This window comes from Felis catus, chromosome B1, assembly GCF_018350175.1.
Source record: "Felis catus isolate Fca126 chromosome B1, F.catus_Fca126_mat1.0, whole genome shotgun sequence".
Classification (NCBI taxonomy): domain Eukaryota; kingdom Metazoa; phylum Chordata; class Mammalia; order Carnivora; family Felidae; genus Felis; species Felis catus.
In genome coordinates this window covers 117,062,072-117,079,545 of record NC_058371.1, presented here as the reverse complement: position 1 = coordinate 117,079,545, position 17,474 = coordinate 117,062,072, and the positions used below count along the sequence as shown (strand labels likewise).

General features: G+C 36.0%; 1 protein-coding gene across 3 annotated transcripts in view; it reads right to left on the bottom strand.

Annotated features, from left to right (window-relative positions):
• Positions 1-17,474, bottom strand: part of PPA2 (inorganic pyrophosphatase 2) — a 91,453-nt gene that overhangs the window by 39,229 nt on the left and 34,750 nt on the right. For all 3 annotated transcript variants that reach the window (XM_006930935.5, XM_006930936.5, XM_023252885.2), the window contains one exon: positions 7,399-7,525. In XM_006930935.5, coding sequence (XP_006930997.1) covers positions 7,399-7,525 — 127 coding nt within the window. The remainder of the gene's footprint in view (positions 1-7,398; positions 7,526-17,474) is intronic.

Below are 17,474 nucleotides of genomic sequence, written 5' to 3'. Positions count from 1 at the left end.
TTCTACTAATTCTACTCTTATCAACACCTGTACTAAAAATATACATTAGTATCATGAAAAATAATGGAAATTAACACACAACAAAATAAGAAATACCAAACAAGGTAATTCTACACAGAGGCCTATTTGTATTGTATCAGAAAAACCTCCTGGAAAAGACCTTGGTAGATTTTCTTCCCCCAAAATACAAATATTCATTGCCATTTCACAAGAAACTTTATGATCAGTAAAGTGAAAATCATTCGGGCGCCTTAAACACAGCAGAAATTCAAATAATTTTTCTAACCTGATTTTAACTGGAAGCATTTAACAGAATGGCTAAAAACTCAGGTTTGGGGTCAGACAGAAAGAACTCCAATGAAGTTCCAGCTCCATCATCTAAGAGCTACCCTAGAAAACTTAAAAATGTGCCATGTCCCCAAGAAATCTATTTCGTAATCCTTTAATTTAAACTGTGTTTCCTTCAGCACTATCTTTGAAGACAATTTATTTAGGTCTTTCCACTTTAAAGGAAAGCTGAAAATAATGAATTAAAAATATTTCCGGGGCACCTGGGTGGCTGGGTCGGTTAAGAGTCTGACTCGGTTTCTGCTCAGGACGTGATCACACGACATGATCTCAGATTTGTAAGGTTAAACCCCGCATCAGGCTCTGCACTGACAGTGTGGAGCCTGCTTGGAATTCTCTCTCCCTCTCTCTCTTTGCTCCTTCCTCTCATTCTCTCTCAAAATAAATAAACATTTAAAGCAAAAATAAAAATATTTCCTAGAACCAAAATTTACGAGATGGAAAAAATGCTAGGGATCATTCACCGATTAGAGGATAAATTCTGCACCTTTAGAGTTGGGGACAGTAAAGCTTCCAGAGCTTATAAGACTTTCCCAAGGCCACGTAACTAACAAACACAAGAGAGGATTTTAGAATTTAGGCCTCCTCTACCCTTCACCATACCACAAGAGTATGACTGAAACCTAAAAAAACACTGGAAGAGGTCAAGGTTTAAAAAAGAAGCAAAATATTCCCAGTGATGTAATTCTATTCTTAATTATAGTACATTTTACTCAATTTGTCCCTGTTCCTCAAACTACCTCTTCCCACACCCCATCCCTACACACCCATGCCTGTTGAAGTACCTATTAGTGAAATCAAAGGAATGAAGATCAAACAAACCATCCTTTTACTGGGACCTCTAATCATAATTAACTCACTGATGCCTACATTATTTAAGAGCAAAGGGTCAGCACTCCCAGAAAGTAACACTGTCCAAGGCCACAGATACATTCAACTACCCCAGTATTTTTCAGAGGAGTGGTGGGATGCAGTGAACAGCACAGGCTCTGGAGACCAACTGGATTCCAGTGGCTCCATGTATGACTTTAGACAAGTTACTAACCAAGAATCCCCCCTCCCCAGTGCCTCAGTTCCTTAATCTGAAAAAAAGGTAGGGGAGACACTATCACATTTTGCCTGAGCTTATGTAAATAAGCTAAACAGATATTCCAGAAGAAACACTCAGCATAATTACTAAACATGCAGTAGTTGTTACAGAAATGTGAGAGCATTAAGGATGACAGTGGTGATATACCAGCCCCCTTCCGGGCCAACGAGTCCATGCACAGAAAAGCAAACTGAACTCTATTCTTGCTGGTTCTAAAGGATAACACAAATATTTTCCTTTAAGATTTCTATGCTATTCTCTATTTTTTTCTCCCTAAATAACAGTATTAAGTTGTGTTCTAAAAAGTAAGGAAATCAAACACCATGTAAATTTCCTTATTTTTCAGATCATAATTGCATGGACACTAGGTGTTCATTCAGCTAATGAAAATTTGAGTCAAAGAGAGTTGGTTTCCACAGGTTTATAACTGCCTTGAAAGACATTGAAGAACTATACAGTTTTACATGACTTTTAAATTTCTCTAAAAGTAAGCTGAAATTCTACATATATGAAATACAGATAAATTCTGATACTTCTAAGATCAGTACAGTGCTGGCCTTTGAAAAAGTCCCCAAAAGTCCTCATTTTCAATAATTCCCTTTTTACTCATGTAATTTATTCATCCCAGAATGTATCTAAACCAATATAATTTTCTGATTTCAATTTTTGTTTTCTAATTTTTTGTTTTTAAAAACTGCAAAATCACTGCACAAGCAATAGAACAGACAATTGTTTTCATTTATTTAAAGATCAAACAAAAAAATCTTTAACAGTCTGCAAGTTGAAGTAGCTTGTAGGCCTAAATTACCTCCTATGAGGTTACTTCACCTGACATAAGGTCCTCAGGCATCACTGGCATTCTGAAGAGGTTCAAACATCTGTCTGGTGAGTATGTGAAGCTCTACATTATAGAAGGTGGTTAATTTAACCCAAGGAGAAATTACACATGCCCTCGCATTTCAATTTTCTTAAAAAGCTGAACTTGGTTATTTCATAACCAAGCACTATTATCCCTAATGGCCAAGGCATTCTCTAGTAACAATTTAGGAGCCCTGGGAGTCTTATTAACTCTTTCAGGCCATTAAGGTACCATTAAGAGCATTAGAGCCTGGAACCTAATTACAGGGTATTAAAAGGTCTTAGTGCTCTCCAGGTGTTAATGAGCCAGCCAAAGTGACTGATTTTCTACCAGGGAACACAAGAAATTTGTTTTTAAATGTTATTTAGACTTTTCTTTTTGGAGTTTCACCATGGCTATTTCTGCTTCAGAAGAAAAACCTGGAAGATTTAAATAATAAGATTAAAATTACAGAAATACAGCCAGCAATCACAGTTTCTAACTGAATACGTTCTCTGATGCAATGGCTAGTTTTAGTTCAGCCATGTCAAAGTTAAAAACTACAAATATTAGAACAGGTCATTACAGCCTACCACAGTCTGCACATATATGTTCATCTGGATCAAAGAAGTGATTTCATAATACAACAACCCTAAAACTTCCTTGTAGAATTGTAATAATTCTCCAAAAAATTTTAAAAATATGTATGGAAATAAAGAAGGACATACTGTCAGTAAATTAAAACAGACTTCTTTTTTTCAAAAAAGAAAACATAGGTACTGATCATGTCAAAAAAACAGCTTGTTTTTTCTTAAGATAGTGGAAATTAATGAGGGATTTATTTTTTAAATGTCTAAACAACAATGAAAATGAACAAAAATTTCTTTATAAATTTCTGTATTACACACATCCTCAGAAAACTACCGAATTAAAAAAAAATTATAGATAGCTATCCCTTCCCCTACATGATTTTAACTTTTCTTCCTATTGATCTAATAAAAATTCCAAGAAGTAAAGACAACAAATATTTACACTGTTATAAAATCACTCCTTTGTGATAAAATCCCAAATTATACACAGTAATTTTTTTAAGTTATTGCATTAGGTATTTTAAAGCTATTTAAGTAGAAACTGACCCCGAAAAAGACATTTCTGACATGTATGGACTCAGAATCAATCTCCCAACAACGTCATGTAAAAATTTTTGGAAAATGTACACCAGCCAACAATGAAAATGAAAAAGAGGACATGAAAGAATCTAAGAAAAAACAGAACTATTAACCCAGGGCAATGAAAAGAAACCCCGTGATGATTGCTGTGCAGCAAGCTATTCTCTTGTGTCCATAATTAATATGATAAAGGAGGAGAATAATAGTATTATTCACATAAACACTATAAATGTTATTTGTTATTTTTCAATTTTCAGACTCAAGAGACAAAATATGAAAACAGTTAAAGAACAGAATTTAAATATGATAAAATTAGCCACTGTGGAGCTACTGTACAGGTCAGAGAAACTGGTCTGAAAAGGACAGAGAAGTAGTGCAGAAACCTCCATGCCCTGGTTTTGTACTGGGCAACCACAATTTATTGTTCAAAAGTAATGAAGTGATAAATAATGCCCAAAGTATAATAATTAGAGCTATTAACATAATCGAAGAAGAAATACAGTAACATAATTTAAAAATGTGTAAGAAATTAAATTCCTAAGTTTTTGGAGCAGCAACTTGAGTCAAAAGGAAAGACATAAATTAAGAAATACAATGCTTGAGTAGAGAAGCAACTGTGCAGGGGAACTAAAAACATACAAGGAAGAAGATACAGACCGGAGAAGTCAGAGTGGCGTGAGAAGTGGGAAGGAGAATTGTACTTTTTATTTTGTATTTTTACACTTCTGAGTTTTTATTTCCAAGCATGATTATTTTTATAATTAAAAATGCCATCCAAAACACTGTGTTTGTGATTCTGGAAGGTTAGATGTGGAATGGACACATAATAAAATGTTTAAATGTTGCTTAATTTATGATTAAATATTGTTAATTTTCAAAGATGTAGAGAGAGAACAGCAACAAACTTGATTATCTGTTAGCTAATATTTATTTAATCATATGGGTCCAAATATACATTTTTATCTTACTGCAATAAAATCACAAGTTGTTATAATAGGTATTTCATCTAATCTAGAAATCAAGAAATTGATTCCTTTATTTGTTTGTAAGGTCTCCTCTCTCCTGCCAAAGGTCAATTTTTAATCTGGAACATATAAAATAAGCCACATGGTTACAATACTTAGGCTCTTACTGAACTACACGGTAGGTACCTTGAGAAGATAAGTTATTATAATAGAAGACTATTAAATATCATAATCAAATCATATGAACTGTTTTTTTTTTTTTTTTAATTTCTTCACAAATTTAGGAAGCTTTCCACCCCTGCAATTACGGAGCATCTCTCAGTTCTCATCCCCTCTAATGCCCCACTTTAGTAGGTGGTAATGAAAACACAAACAACACACCAGGCTAAATAATGAAGAAAAAAAAAGTAAAATTAAGAATGACTTCTGTCAGGGGCACCTGAGTGGCTCAGTTGGTTCAGCATCCAACTCTTGGTTTTGGATCAGGTCATGATCTCTAGTTCATGGGTTCAAGCACCACATTGGGCTCCATGCTGACCATGTGGAGCCTACTTGGGATTCTCTATGTCCCTTCCCCCCACTTCTCTTTCTCTCTAATAAATAAATAAAACAAAACAAAAAAAAAGAATGATTTCTGTCAATTAACATTTGCTCAAGCAGCAGGACAACAAAATCTGTCTTTTGTCTGAAATAGTTGAGAGAACAGCTGGATCATGTTTGAGAGATACAAGTATAAACAAAAACTTGAGCTTAAATTAAAAATAATTAATAATTATTATGACTCTGCCACATAGAGTCATCTAGTATTCCATGATTTATAATTTAAAAAATTTCTACTATGATTTCTTCAGCCTTTGTGCCTGCATCTATTTTTTTCTTGGGTCACTATAAAAAGAAGAGAGAAAAAATCAATACAGATACGTAGAATATATCACAATAAGGTGAAGGCAAAAGGAATTAAGAATAAAACATTTCAAACTCTTAAAACTATAGAATAACTTACTCTACAAAATCTACATATATGATTACTTAAGGTACTACCCAGAGTGAACAATAGGCAAATATCCTTAAAGTAAATAATATCCATTTCCCCCCATATTCCTTACTCATTCAGGAAATAAATACAAAACACAATGTCAGCACATCATTTCAGAGCAAAATATGTCAATAGTACTCAACAAGTTCTTGTAATTATTCTGGTCTGATGTCACCTCAACCTAAATAAGCTTCAGTATTCCTTCCGGTGTGTCTTTTTGTACAAACATACACAAAAAGAATTTAGAAGATGCCAAAGTGCAAAGTCATCTTCATTCAGGAAACAAATAGAATTAAAGTAAAGAAAGAGAACTTTTCATTCTAACCCTTAGCAAACTCAAGAGAAACATGAGGTAGTTATTAGCCTTATGTAATCTTGTTTCAATAATACTGCTAGTTACAAAAACCATGAATTACTACAATCAAGTATTAACTGCTTAGTACAATATTATAGGTAGACATGGACTTTATAATCAGACAGAAATGAGTTCAAATCATAGTTCTACTATGTAATGGATGTGCAAACTTGAGCCAATTATTTAAATCCTTAGAGCACCTTTTAAATTAAGAATAATAATATGTACTAGAACAGGTACAAGTGCTTGGCATATGATGAGAGTTCACAAAGTTAAATCACATCTGGAACAGAACTGGGCTAAAGAATAGTTTATTCCACCTAACACATAGTTTCATTCAGGCACTCAGCCTCTCCAGTGTAGAGGGGGCATCCCTTAACAGAGTTTCATAACTTCAGTGTGTCATATCACCAATCAGTTACTTACGTGATTTGTTTTGACTGGCTGCTGCACCATTATTTTATCAGTTCTCATTTGAGGAGCAGTTAATGCATTAAAGAATGTTTAACAGTGTATTCTGCTTCTCTTACATACATATATATGAGAAATATACTAAAGAAACCCAGGGTAAAATAAAAGACAGACAAGAAATATATATGGTTATGAACTAAAGCCTCATATTTTAATTGTAGTTTTATGTTTTAGTTTTGCCCCTGAGGTTATTTGTACTTCACCTTATCAGATCCTTTCCTTTCTCAATTACACTCAAGAATGGCATAAAATCTCTTGCTGTTCCATGTGCAAGAAAAGGTTTTAAATGCACATAAAATAAGAGAGGTTAACACTTAAGTGTTAATGAGTTCCCATCCATTCAGAAATGGCATATTTTCTAACTGAGGCCTAGAAGAAACCAGGAACGTGGAAAGAATGAAACTGAAAGAAAAAAGGCTAGAAAAATAGGGGGGAAAATAGAGAATAATAACAGTGGCCATATATTCAACACTTGATATGACAGCCAGATGCTTTAAGTGAATCATCTCTTAGTGTGGACAAGCTCACAAGTAGATATAATTATCTCCCTTAATGGGTGACCAAACTGAAATTCACAAATGTTAGATGATCTACCCCAAATCACTCAGAAAGTAGCACAGCCAGAACTCAAACTGAGGTGTGTGTGACTCCAAACAAAGTCCACTCTTTATCATACCAAGCTATTTCTAGAACTTAAATTTCTAGGACATCAAAATTTTCTCAAAGGACAGTTATCTTGCCCTCCATTTTTGCAACACAGGACAAAAACTAGATACAGAAACAGCGTATGTCCTTGATGAACATGCCTTCCTTAGTTTTCTACTTACTCAGATGAACAAGAGAAATTTAAGCAAAAAAAAAGGAAGGAAGGAGGGAGGGAACCTACAGACTGTATTTTCTTAGTCTGAGGTACCACCTGTCTATCTAGCCTTTTCTCTTTCTTGTTCTTCCTAGCAATATGACACAACTCAGATACAATCATAATAGATTCTCCTTTATAATCTGTGGATGAAGAGAATAAAAAAATCAAATATACATATTCTGTTTTACATGAGCCCCCCTTTAGATGCTAAGAATTCAAATGACATACTGATTTACTTCTGTTTCTGGAAAGTTACAGACTTACCATGAAACTTTGAGGCTTCAGGGTCATTCACATTGATAGCAATTATTTTCCAGTCTGTTTCACCCTGGTCAATAAGAGCCAAAATTCCAAGGATCTTCACACGAATAACCTCTCCACAAGAAAGAACCTTAAAAGAGAAAAGAAATGCAGCATTTTCAAGGCTTTGGAGAAATTTACTCATCTATCAGAAAATACATATGAAAGGTTAGAAGCATTACAGAATGAAATTTAATAAAGCTTTAATAATTAAAGATAATGTAAAAATAGTCTATAAAGCCTATTATGATATCCCTTTTAAAATTAAGTATCTTGATTCCTTTTTAGAAACTAAAGTTATTTATAGATCTTGAAATTTAATGTACTAGGCCTAGAAACTCCTACTAAACAGAAAATAAACCCATGCATATCATTACATAGTATAAACCTGGATTTTGCTGCTTGGGGATAAAATAGAGAGCTGAGAATCCTCTTAAAATGCTGTTTTGCAAACCACATTTATCAGTTACAAGTGAAAAGTAAATTTTTAACATATTAGAATACAGCCTTAAGACAATGAATGACACTGGAAGAATATGTTAAAAATACAGATAAAACAGGTTTCATAAAATGCCTTAACAAGATTTTAAAGGAAACCAAGAAATTGCATGATGTTGAAGCAGATGTTCCATGCATTAAAGAAAGTTATTTCAGTGGTTCCTTCAGAGTTGCCAATGCCAAGTTTATATGCATGCATCCTTCCTATATCCTGTTGGCCCTACAGAATTTCACTGCAAGCTAAAATTTGAACACATGCTTCAGAACAAATTCTTTCATGATTCAAAATGCAGTTTTACATTTGGAAAGCAAGGTACGCAAAAGAAAGTCACTTTTGTGTTTTGAAATTTGAGAAGGAAAAAAACCCAGATCTGAAACCATAAAGTCAAATAAGTCCTTTCAGAACATTTGCAAAATGAATCTAAAATCTTAATATAAATCTACAGGAATTTATAATTAGTTACAACCTAATTACACACAACAGATTAGCACGATTTTATAAAGTAAACTGAAATCTCACTTGTAGGGCAATATGCACAATTATATTAACCAGACTCTCATATGTCTAAGCTCTATTAAGTACCCATCACTATGTTAAACACTATGTATCTAACAAAATCCCTGTTCTCAAAGGTTTCCGATCTTGCTGGGGAGACTTACACACCTCATGCCAGGAGATCTTTATAAAACAAAAATTTGAAGTTATCACATAATTACTAGTGTAAGGCTGGCCACACTGGTTAGCTCAGTTATAAATTAGATTATTGATCCTCAACCAGAGGTGATTTTGCCCTCTCGAGACTATCTGACATTGTCTGGAGACAATTTTCGTTGTCAAAAACAGGGAGGTATTACTAGCATCTAATGGGAAGAAGCCAGGGATACTGAACAGGAAAGTCCACTGTAACAGAATTATCCATCCAAAATGTCAATGGTGCCAATAGAGGACCCTGCAGAAGCCGTTGGTGGCAGGGGGAATTCTGAGGAATCATATAGTTTTAAAAAGCACCTTGTAGGGGAGGAGTCAAGATGGTGGAGGAGTAGGGGTACCAGAATTTCCCTCATCCCTCAAAGGCAGTAGTATTGAGGTCAGAATACTTGGAATTCCAGGAATCCAGGATACAAACTGACAGAGGCATGTCCAGGGGTATACAGAGACAGCTTGGTGGGACAGAGCCTTATAGTTTCTGATTTGATTTTTGGTCAATTCTTAACTATATATATATATATTCTTTTTCTTTTTTTCTCTGTTCTGGTTGTTTGTTTAATCAGGCATTTTTACTCTGTTCTTTTTACACCTTTTCTGTATCTCCTTCTTCTTTATTTTCCTCTTTCTCTTTGTGGATTAAACCCTATAGTTTCTTTGATTCTCTGCCTGGTTTTTTTCTCCACTCCTATCATCTCTCTCTGTTTGGGATATGGTTTCTCTTCCCCCCATCCTTCTCATTTCGAAGTTTACTTCAACAAACCAATCAAAGCACACCTGGTGGATGATCCAATCCACCACTACAAGGAGTGAGACAAAGCAGCCAAGACACAGGAACAGAGTGCACGTAACACACTCCAAAAACCCCTTCTGAACTGCCAGGCCCTGAACAGTGTATGACCCCTTTTTAATACAGTAGTACTCACAGGTACAGGACACATAACAAGCTATTAAAACATGTAAAGGACAGAAAACTAGCTAAAATGACAAAATGAAAGAATTCTCTAAAGAAATTCCAGGAAGAACTGACAGCCAGAGAATTGCTCAAAACAGATACAATATATCTGATCAAGAATTTATAATAATAGTCGTAAAACTAATAGCTGGGTGTGAAAAAAGCACAAGAGACAGCAGAGAATCTATTGCTGCAGGGATCAAGGACCTAAGAAATAGTCACGATTAATTAAGAAATGCTGTAAATGAGGTGCGAAATAAACTAGACACAGGGACAGCAAGGATGGGACAAGCAGAGGAAAGAATAGGTGAAATAGAAGATAAAATCATGGAAAATGGGGAAGCTGACAAAAGGAAAGGAAGGAAATTACTAGACCACAAGAAGAGAATTAGAGACCTAAGAGATTCAATGCAATGAAATAATATCCATATTACAGGAGTTCCAGAAGAAGAAGAAGAAAGAGAAAAGGACAGAAGGTTTATTTGAACAAATTATAGCTGATGGGGCACCTGGGTGGCTCGGTCGGTTAAGCGTCTGACTTTAACTCAGGTCACGATCTCGCGGTCCGTGAGTTTGAGCCCTGCGTTGGGCTCTGGGCTGATGGCTCAGAGCCTGGAGCCTGCTTCAGATTCTGTGTCTCCCTCTCTCTCTGCCCCTCCCCCGTTCATGCTCTGTCTCTCTCTGTCTCAAAAATAAATAAACGTTAAAAAATAAAAAAAAAAACAAAAATGAACAAATTATAGCTGAGAACTTCCCTAATCTGGGGAAGGAAACAGGCATCCAAGTCCAGGAGGCACAGAGAACTCCCTTTAAAAACAATAAAAACAGGTCAACACCATGACATATCATAGTGAAACTGGCAAAACAAGGATAAAGAGAGAATTCTGAAAACAGTTAAGGACAAATGGGCCTTAACCTACAAGCGTAGACACATAAGGGTAGTAGCAGATCTGTCCAATGAAACTTGACAGGCCAGAAAGGAAAGGCAGGGAATGTTCAATGAGCTGAACAGGAAAAATATGCAGCCAAGAATCCTTCATCCAGGGGCGCCTGGGTGGCTCACTCGGTTAAGCATCTGACCTCAGCTTAGGTCATGATCTCACAGCTCATGGTTCAAGCCCCGCATCAGGCTCTGTGCTGACAGCTCAGAGCCTGGAGCTTGCTTCGGACTCTGTGTCTCCCAATCTCTCTTTCTGCTCTTCCCCACTCACACACTGTCTCATTCTCCCTCAAAAATAAATAAAAACATTTTTAAAAATGTTTAAAAAAAAGAATCCTTTATCAAGCAAGGCTGTCATTCAGAATAGAAGGAGAAATAAAGGCTTTCCCATACAAACAAAAACTAAAGGAGTTCATGACCACTAAGCCAGCCCTGAAAGTGATCCGAAGGGGTGCGCTGCGAGTGGAAAGCAGCAAAGCAACAAAGACTACAAAGCAGCAGAAACATAATCACAAGCATGAAACCTACAAATAGAATAATGACACTAAATCCATATCTTTCAATAATCACTCTGAATGTAAATGGACTAAATACTAAATCAAAAGACATAGGGTATCAGAATGGATAAAAAACCAAGATCCATCTATATGCTGCCTATAAAAGACTCATTTTAGACCTGAGGACACCTGCAGATTGAAAGTGAAGGGATGGAAAACCATCTATCATGTTACGGGATGTCAAAAGAAAGCCAGAGTAGCCATACTTATATTAGACAAACTAGATTTCAAAACAAAGACTGTAACAAGAGATGAAGAATTATATTAATTATATTTAATTATATATTAAATATATAATTATATTATATCATAATTAAGGTGTCTATCCATAAAGAAGAGGATCAATTATAAATGTTTATGCCCCCAATGTGAAAGCACCCAAATATATGAATCCACTAATCACAAACATAAATAAATTTACAGATAACAATACTGTGATTATTGGGGACTATTTACTATATTTGCTCTATTTACGTCAATGGATAGATCATCCAGGCAGAAAATCAGTTAAAAAACAATGGCTCTGAATGATACACTGGAACAGAGGGACTTAGCAGATATATTCAGATCTTTTCATCCAAAAGCAGCAGAATACACATTCTTCTCAAGTGCACATGGAACATTCTCCAAAACAGATCACATACTGGGTCACAGAACAGCCCTCAACAAATATAAAAGGACTGAGATCATACTATGCATGTTTTCCAATCACAATGCTATGAAACTTGAAATCAACAAAACACAAAATTTGGAAAGCCTACAAATAAACAGAGGTTAAAGAGCATCCTACTAAATAATGAATGGGTCAACCAGGAATTTAAGAAGAACTTAAAAAATATATGGAAGCAAATGAAAATGAAAACACAACATTCCAGACCCTTTGGGATGCAGCAAAAGAGGTCCTAAAAGGAAAATACATCGCAATCCAGGCCCATCTCAAGAAGCAAGAAAAATCCCCAATACAGAATCTAACCTCACACCTAAAGGAACTAGAAACAGAGCAGCAAAGAAACCCCAAAGCCAGCAGAAAAAGAGAAATAATGATTAGAGCAGAAATAAACAATACAGAGTCCAAAAAAACAGTACAACACATCAATGAATCTAAAAGCTGGTTTTCTGAAAGAAGAAACAAAACTGATAAACCCCTGGCCAGACTTCTCAAAAAGAAAAGAGAGAGGACCCAAATAGATAAACTCACAAATGAAAGAGGAGAGATCACAACCAATACCACAGAAAAACAAACAATTATTAGAGAATACTATGAAAAATTATATGCCAACAAACTGGACAATCTGGAAGAAATGGACAAACTCCTAGATACCCACACACTACCACAACTTAAATGGGAAGAAACAGAAAACTTGAACAGACCCATAACCGGTGAAGAAATCGAATCCATTATCAAAAATTTCCCAACAAAATAAGGGTCCTGCACCAGATGGCTTTCCAGGGGAATTCTACCAGACATTTAAAGCAGAGTTAAGTTCTCGCAAGCTGTTCCAAAAATAGAAACAGAAGGAACACTTCCAGACTCATTCTACGAAGCCAGCATTACCCTGATTCCCAAACTGCACAAAGACCCCACTAAAAAGGAGAATTACAGGCCAATATCTCTGATGAACATGAATATGAAAATTCTCAACAAGATACTAGAAAATCAAATTCAACACTATATTAAAAGAATTATTCACTATGATCAAGTGGGATTCATTCCTGGGCTGCATGGCTGGTTCAATATTCACAAATCAATCAATGTGATACATCACATTAACAGAAGAAAGGATAAGAACCATATGATCCTGTCAACAGATGCAGAAAAGCATTTGACAAAATACAGCATCCTTTCTTAATAAAACCCTCAAGAAATTTGAGATAGAAGGAACATACCTTACTACCATAAAAGCCATATATGAAAAGGCCCACAGCGAATATCATCCTCAATGGGGAAAAACTGAGAGCTTTCCCTCTGAGATCAGGAACACAACAGGGATATCCACTCTCACCACTGTTGTTTAACATAGTGTTGGAAGTTCTAGCATCAGCAATCAGACAACAAAATGAAATAAAAGGCATCCAAACTGGCAAAGAAGTCAAACTTTCACTTTTCATAGATGACATAATACCCTATATGGAAAACCCAAAAGGCTCCACCAAAAACTGCTAGAACTGATACCTGAATTCAGCAAAGTCACATATACAATTGCACAAAGAACCATAAAATACTTAGGAATAAACCTAATCAAAGAGATAAAAGATCTGCACGCTGAAAACTATAGACAGCTTAGTGAAGAAATTGAAGACGACACAAAGAAATGGAAAAGCATTCCATGCTCATGGACTAGAATAACAAATACTGTTAAAATGTCGATACCACCCAAAGCAATCTATACATTCAATGCAATCCCAATCAGAATAGCACCAGCATTCTTTTCAGAGCTAAAACAAACAATCCTAAAATTTGTATGGAACCAAAAAGACCACATGAATTAGCTAAAGTAATGTTGAAAAACAAAACCAAAGCTGGAGGCATCACAATCCGAGACTTTAGCCTCTACTACAAAGCTGTAATCATCAAGACAGTGTGGTATCAAGACAGACACATAGAGCAACGTAATAGAATAGAGAACCCATAATTGGACCCATAAATGTATGGATAACTAATCTTCGACAAAGTAGGAAAGAGTATCCAATGGAAAAAAGACAGTCTCTTTAGTAAATGGTGCTGAGACAGCTGGACAGCAACATGCAGAAGAATGAACCTAAACCACTTTCTTACGCCATACACAAAAACAAACTCAAAATGGATGAAGGACCTAAATGTGAGACAGGAAACCATCAAAATCCTGGAAGAGAAAAAAGGCAACAACCTCTTTGACCTCACCTGCAGCAACTTCTTACTTGACATGTCTCCGAAGGCAAAGGAAATAAAAGCAAAACAAACTATTAGGACCTCATCAAGATAAAAAGCTTCTGCACTGCAAAGGAAACAATCAACAAAACTAAAAGGTAACCAATGGAATAGGAAAAGATACTTACAAATGACGTATCAGATAAAGGGTTAGTATCCAAAATCTATAAAAATTTACCAAACTCAACACCGGAAAAACCAATAATCTAGTAAAGAAATGGGCAGAAGACCTGAATAGACGCTTTTCCAAAGAAGACATCCAGATGGCCAACAGACACATGAAAAAATGCTCAACATCACTCATCATCAGGGAAATACAAATCAAAACCACACTGAGATACCACCCCACACAGGTCAGAATGGTTAAAAGTAACAACTCAGGAAACAATAGATGTTGGCGAGGATGTGGAGAAATGGGAACCCTCTTGCATTGTTGGTGGGAATGGAAACTGGTACAGCCACTTTGGAAAAGTGTGGATGTTCCTCAAAAAATAAAAAATAGAATTACCCTACGACCCAGTAACAGCACTACTTCGAATTTACCCAAAGGATACAGGAATGCTGATTCACAGGGGCACATGTACCCCAAATGTTTATAGCAGCGCTATCAACAATAGCCAAATTATGGAAAGAGCCCAAATGTCCATCGACTGATGAATGGATAATAAAGATGTGGTTTTATATATACAATGGAATACTACTCGGCAATGAGAAAGAATGAAATCTTGCCATTCACAACAATGTGGATGGAACTGGAGGGTATTGTGTTAAGTGAAATAAGTCAATCAGAGAAAAGACAGCATATGTTTTCACTCTTATGTGGGATTTGAGAAACTTAACAGAAAACCATGGGGGAAGGGAAGGGAAAAAAATAATTTCAAACAGAGAGGAAGGCAAACCATAAATGACTCTTAAATACAGAGAACAAACTGAGGGTTGATGGGGGGTGTGTAAGGGGGAAGGGGAAAATGGGTGATGGACACTGAGAAGGGCACTTCTTGGGATGAGCACTGGGTGTTGTATATAAATGATGAATCACAGGAATCTACCCCCAAAACCAAGAGCACAGTGTATACACTGTATGTTAGCTAACTTGGCAATAAATTCTCTTGAAAGAAAGAAAGAAAGAAAGAAAGAAAGAAAGAAAGAAAGAAAGAAAGAAAGAAAGAAAGAAAGAAAGAAAGAAAGAAAGAAAATAAGCTTGATTGATTAGGAAAAAAATTTAAAGATAGCACATTGTAAACTTTTATTTTTATTCACAAAAATTAATCTACTTTGAAATTTCATATAATGTAAGAGCAGATCTGAGATGTTTCTGATTACACCAGCAAACAGGAAACATGTCTTGGGATTATCAAGTTTCATCAGAATGATACATGCTCTCTAATCTCATAAGCAACAGAAAGGGATTGGACAAACCACTGCCTTGCTATAATACCTTTAAAGACTAGAAAGGAAACTGTCAATCAAACCAAAAACTGAGAATAAGATATTTAAGAACAAATGGTAAAACTCTTATGAATCCTCCATAACTCAATTCATTCTAAATCAATTCAACAAATTTATGCAGTAGTGTTAGACACCAAATGAATAATACATGATCTCTCAAGGAAATGCAACAGCCTTAAAATTTTCTGTATCCTGTGGCTCTAACTCTATTATCAACTTCCCGGACTCTGCTCCCTTACCTTTTGTCCATTTACAGTGTGGTGTTCAAAGATGCTTTCCACTATGATGTTCCTTACAGATGATTTAAGGACTCTTTGCATACCCAGACACAAAAGAAAGGAGCACCATACCAACATAGACTTAGTCTTCATTTTTTGTAAGTGTTTATTTATTTATTTTGAGAGAGGGAGAAACAGCATGGGTGGGGAGGGGCAGAAAGAGAGGGATAGAGAGAATTCTAAGCAGGCTGCATGCTGTCAGTGCAGAGCCTGATGCAGGGTTTGAACTCACAAACCATGAGATCAGGACCTGAGCCAAAATCAAGAGTCAGATGTTTAACTGACTGAGCCACCCAGATGTCCCAAGACCTATTCTTTAGATGGTGATTAACACTTACTTCATATTTACTATTGTTTCAGGTCTCATTAACTAAAGGAATACACTGCACTGGCTGTAAGATAAAACCTGTTTTCCCAGTTCCATTATAAAACTATCAGTCTACCCTTCGAAGGAAATCAATGGCTCCAGAAGAGCCTGTTACTAATTCTTACAGTTCTTGTAGTTCATTCTTGAAAAATGAGTTGAGATTCTCAAACAATGTAGGTGTGCCACAAAGCTTTTAGGAAGAATCAGATGGGAATTATTATCAACCTTTCTAGCTCTTATGGAAAGATTTCAAAACATAGGATTTTTTTTTTTTTTTTTTTTTTTTTTTTTTTGGGACAGAGAGAGACAGAGCATGAACGGGGGAGGGGCAGAGAGAGAGAGAGACACAGAATCGGAAACAGGCTCCAGGCTCTGAGCCATCAGCCCAGAGTCTGACGCGGGGCTCGAACTCACGGACCAAAACATAGGATTTTTAAGTCATAAATACTATGAAGCTGAATTCCTTCTCCATCATTCGTAAAGGTGTTAGGCAAATTACTTCCCATAATGTTTTAGGACTTGGTTTCTCAACAGTGAAATGGAGATCCTATCACTTATTCCTTGAAGTAAAGAGCAAAAGATATAACACATTCATGAACTAGAATGTAAGAGTCTTCTACAGATAATATTTTTTCTCTCTGGGCTCTACCTGTATTTATCAGCTCACACTTGTCAACTGCTAACTTCTCAAGGGCCTGGTATGAGCAGGATATAACAGTGGTCTACCACAAAAGTTCTGTGCTGATTCCAAATTTGAAGGAGGTAAAACTTCAGCTGGACCCAATCAATACAAGAAAACCATGGCAAGTAAAACGGCTTAAAGCCTGTTATCCTGTGTTTCTACTGTAGTATAATGAATTACAACAAACCTAAAGGTTTAAAACAGTTTAAATTTATTATCTCACAGTATTCATGAGTTAGAAGTCCAAGCACAACATGGCTAGATTCTCTGCTTACTGACTGACAAAGACGAAATCAAGGTGCTGCACAGGCTGAGCTCTGATCTGAAGGTTCTAAAACTGAATCCACATAAAGTTGGTTCCTTGCAGTTGTACAAATGAGGACCCCATTAACTTGTTGGATGTCAACTAGGGACCACTCACTGCAACTAGAAGCCAACTGCATTCTTTTCCATGTGCCCCCTTCTCCATGTTCAAACCAGCAATGGCACATCAGTACTTCTCACACTTTGAACCTCTGAGTTCTTCTCCCACCAGTAAGAGAAAGCTCCTTACTTTTAAGGGCTCATTTAATTACACTGGGTCTGCACGGGAAATCCAGGATAATCCTACTTGAAAGTAAACTGTGCTATATAAAATAATATTATCAAGGGAGTGCTATATTACCATAGTCACAGATTCTAGGGATTAGGGCAGACAGCT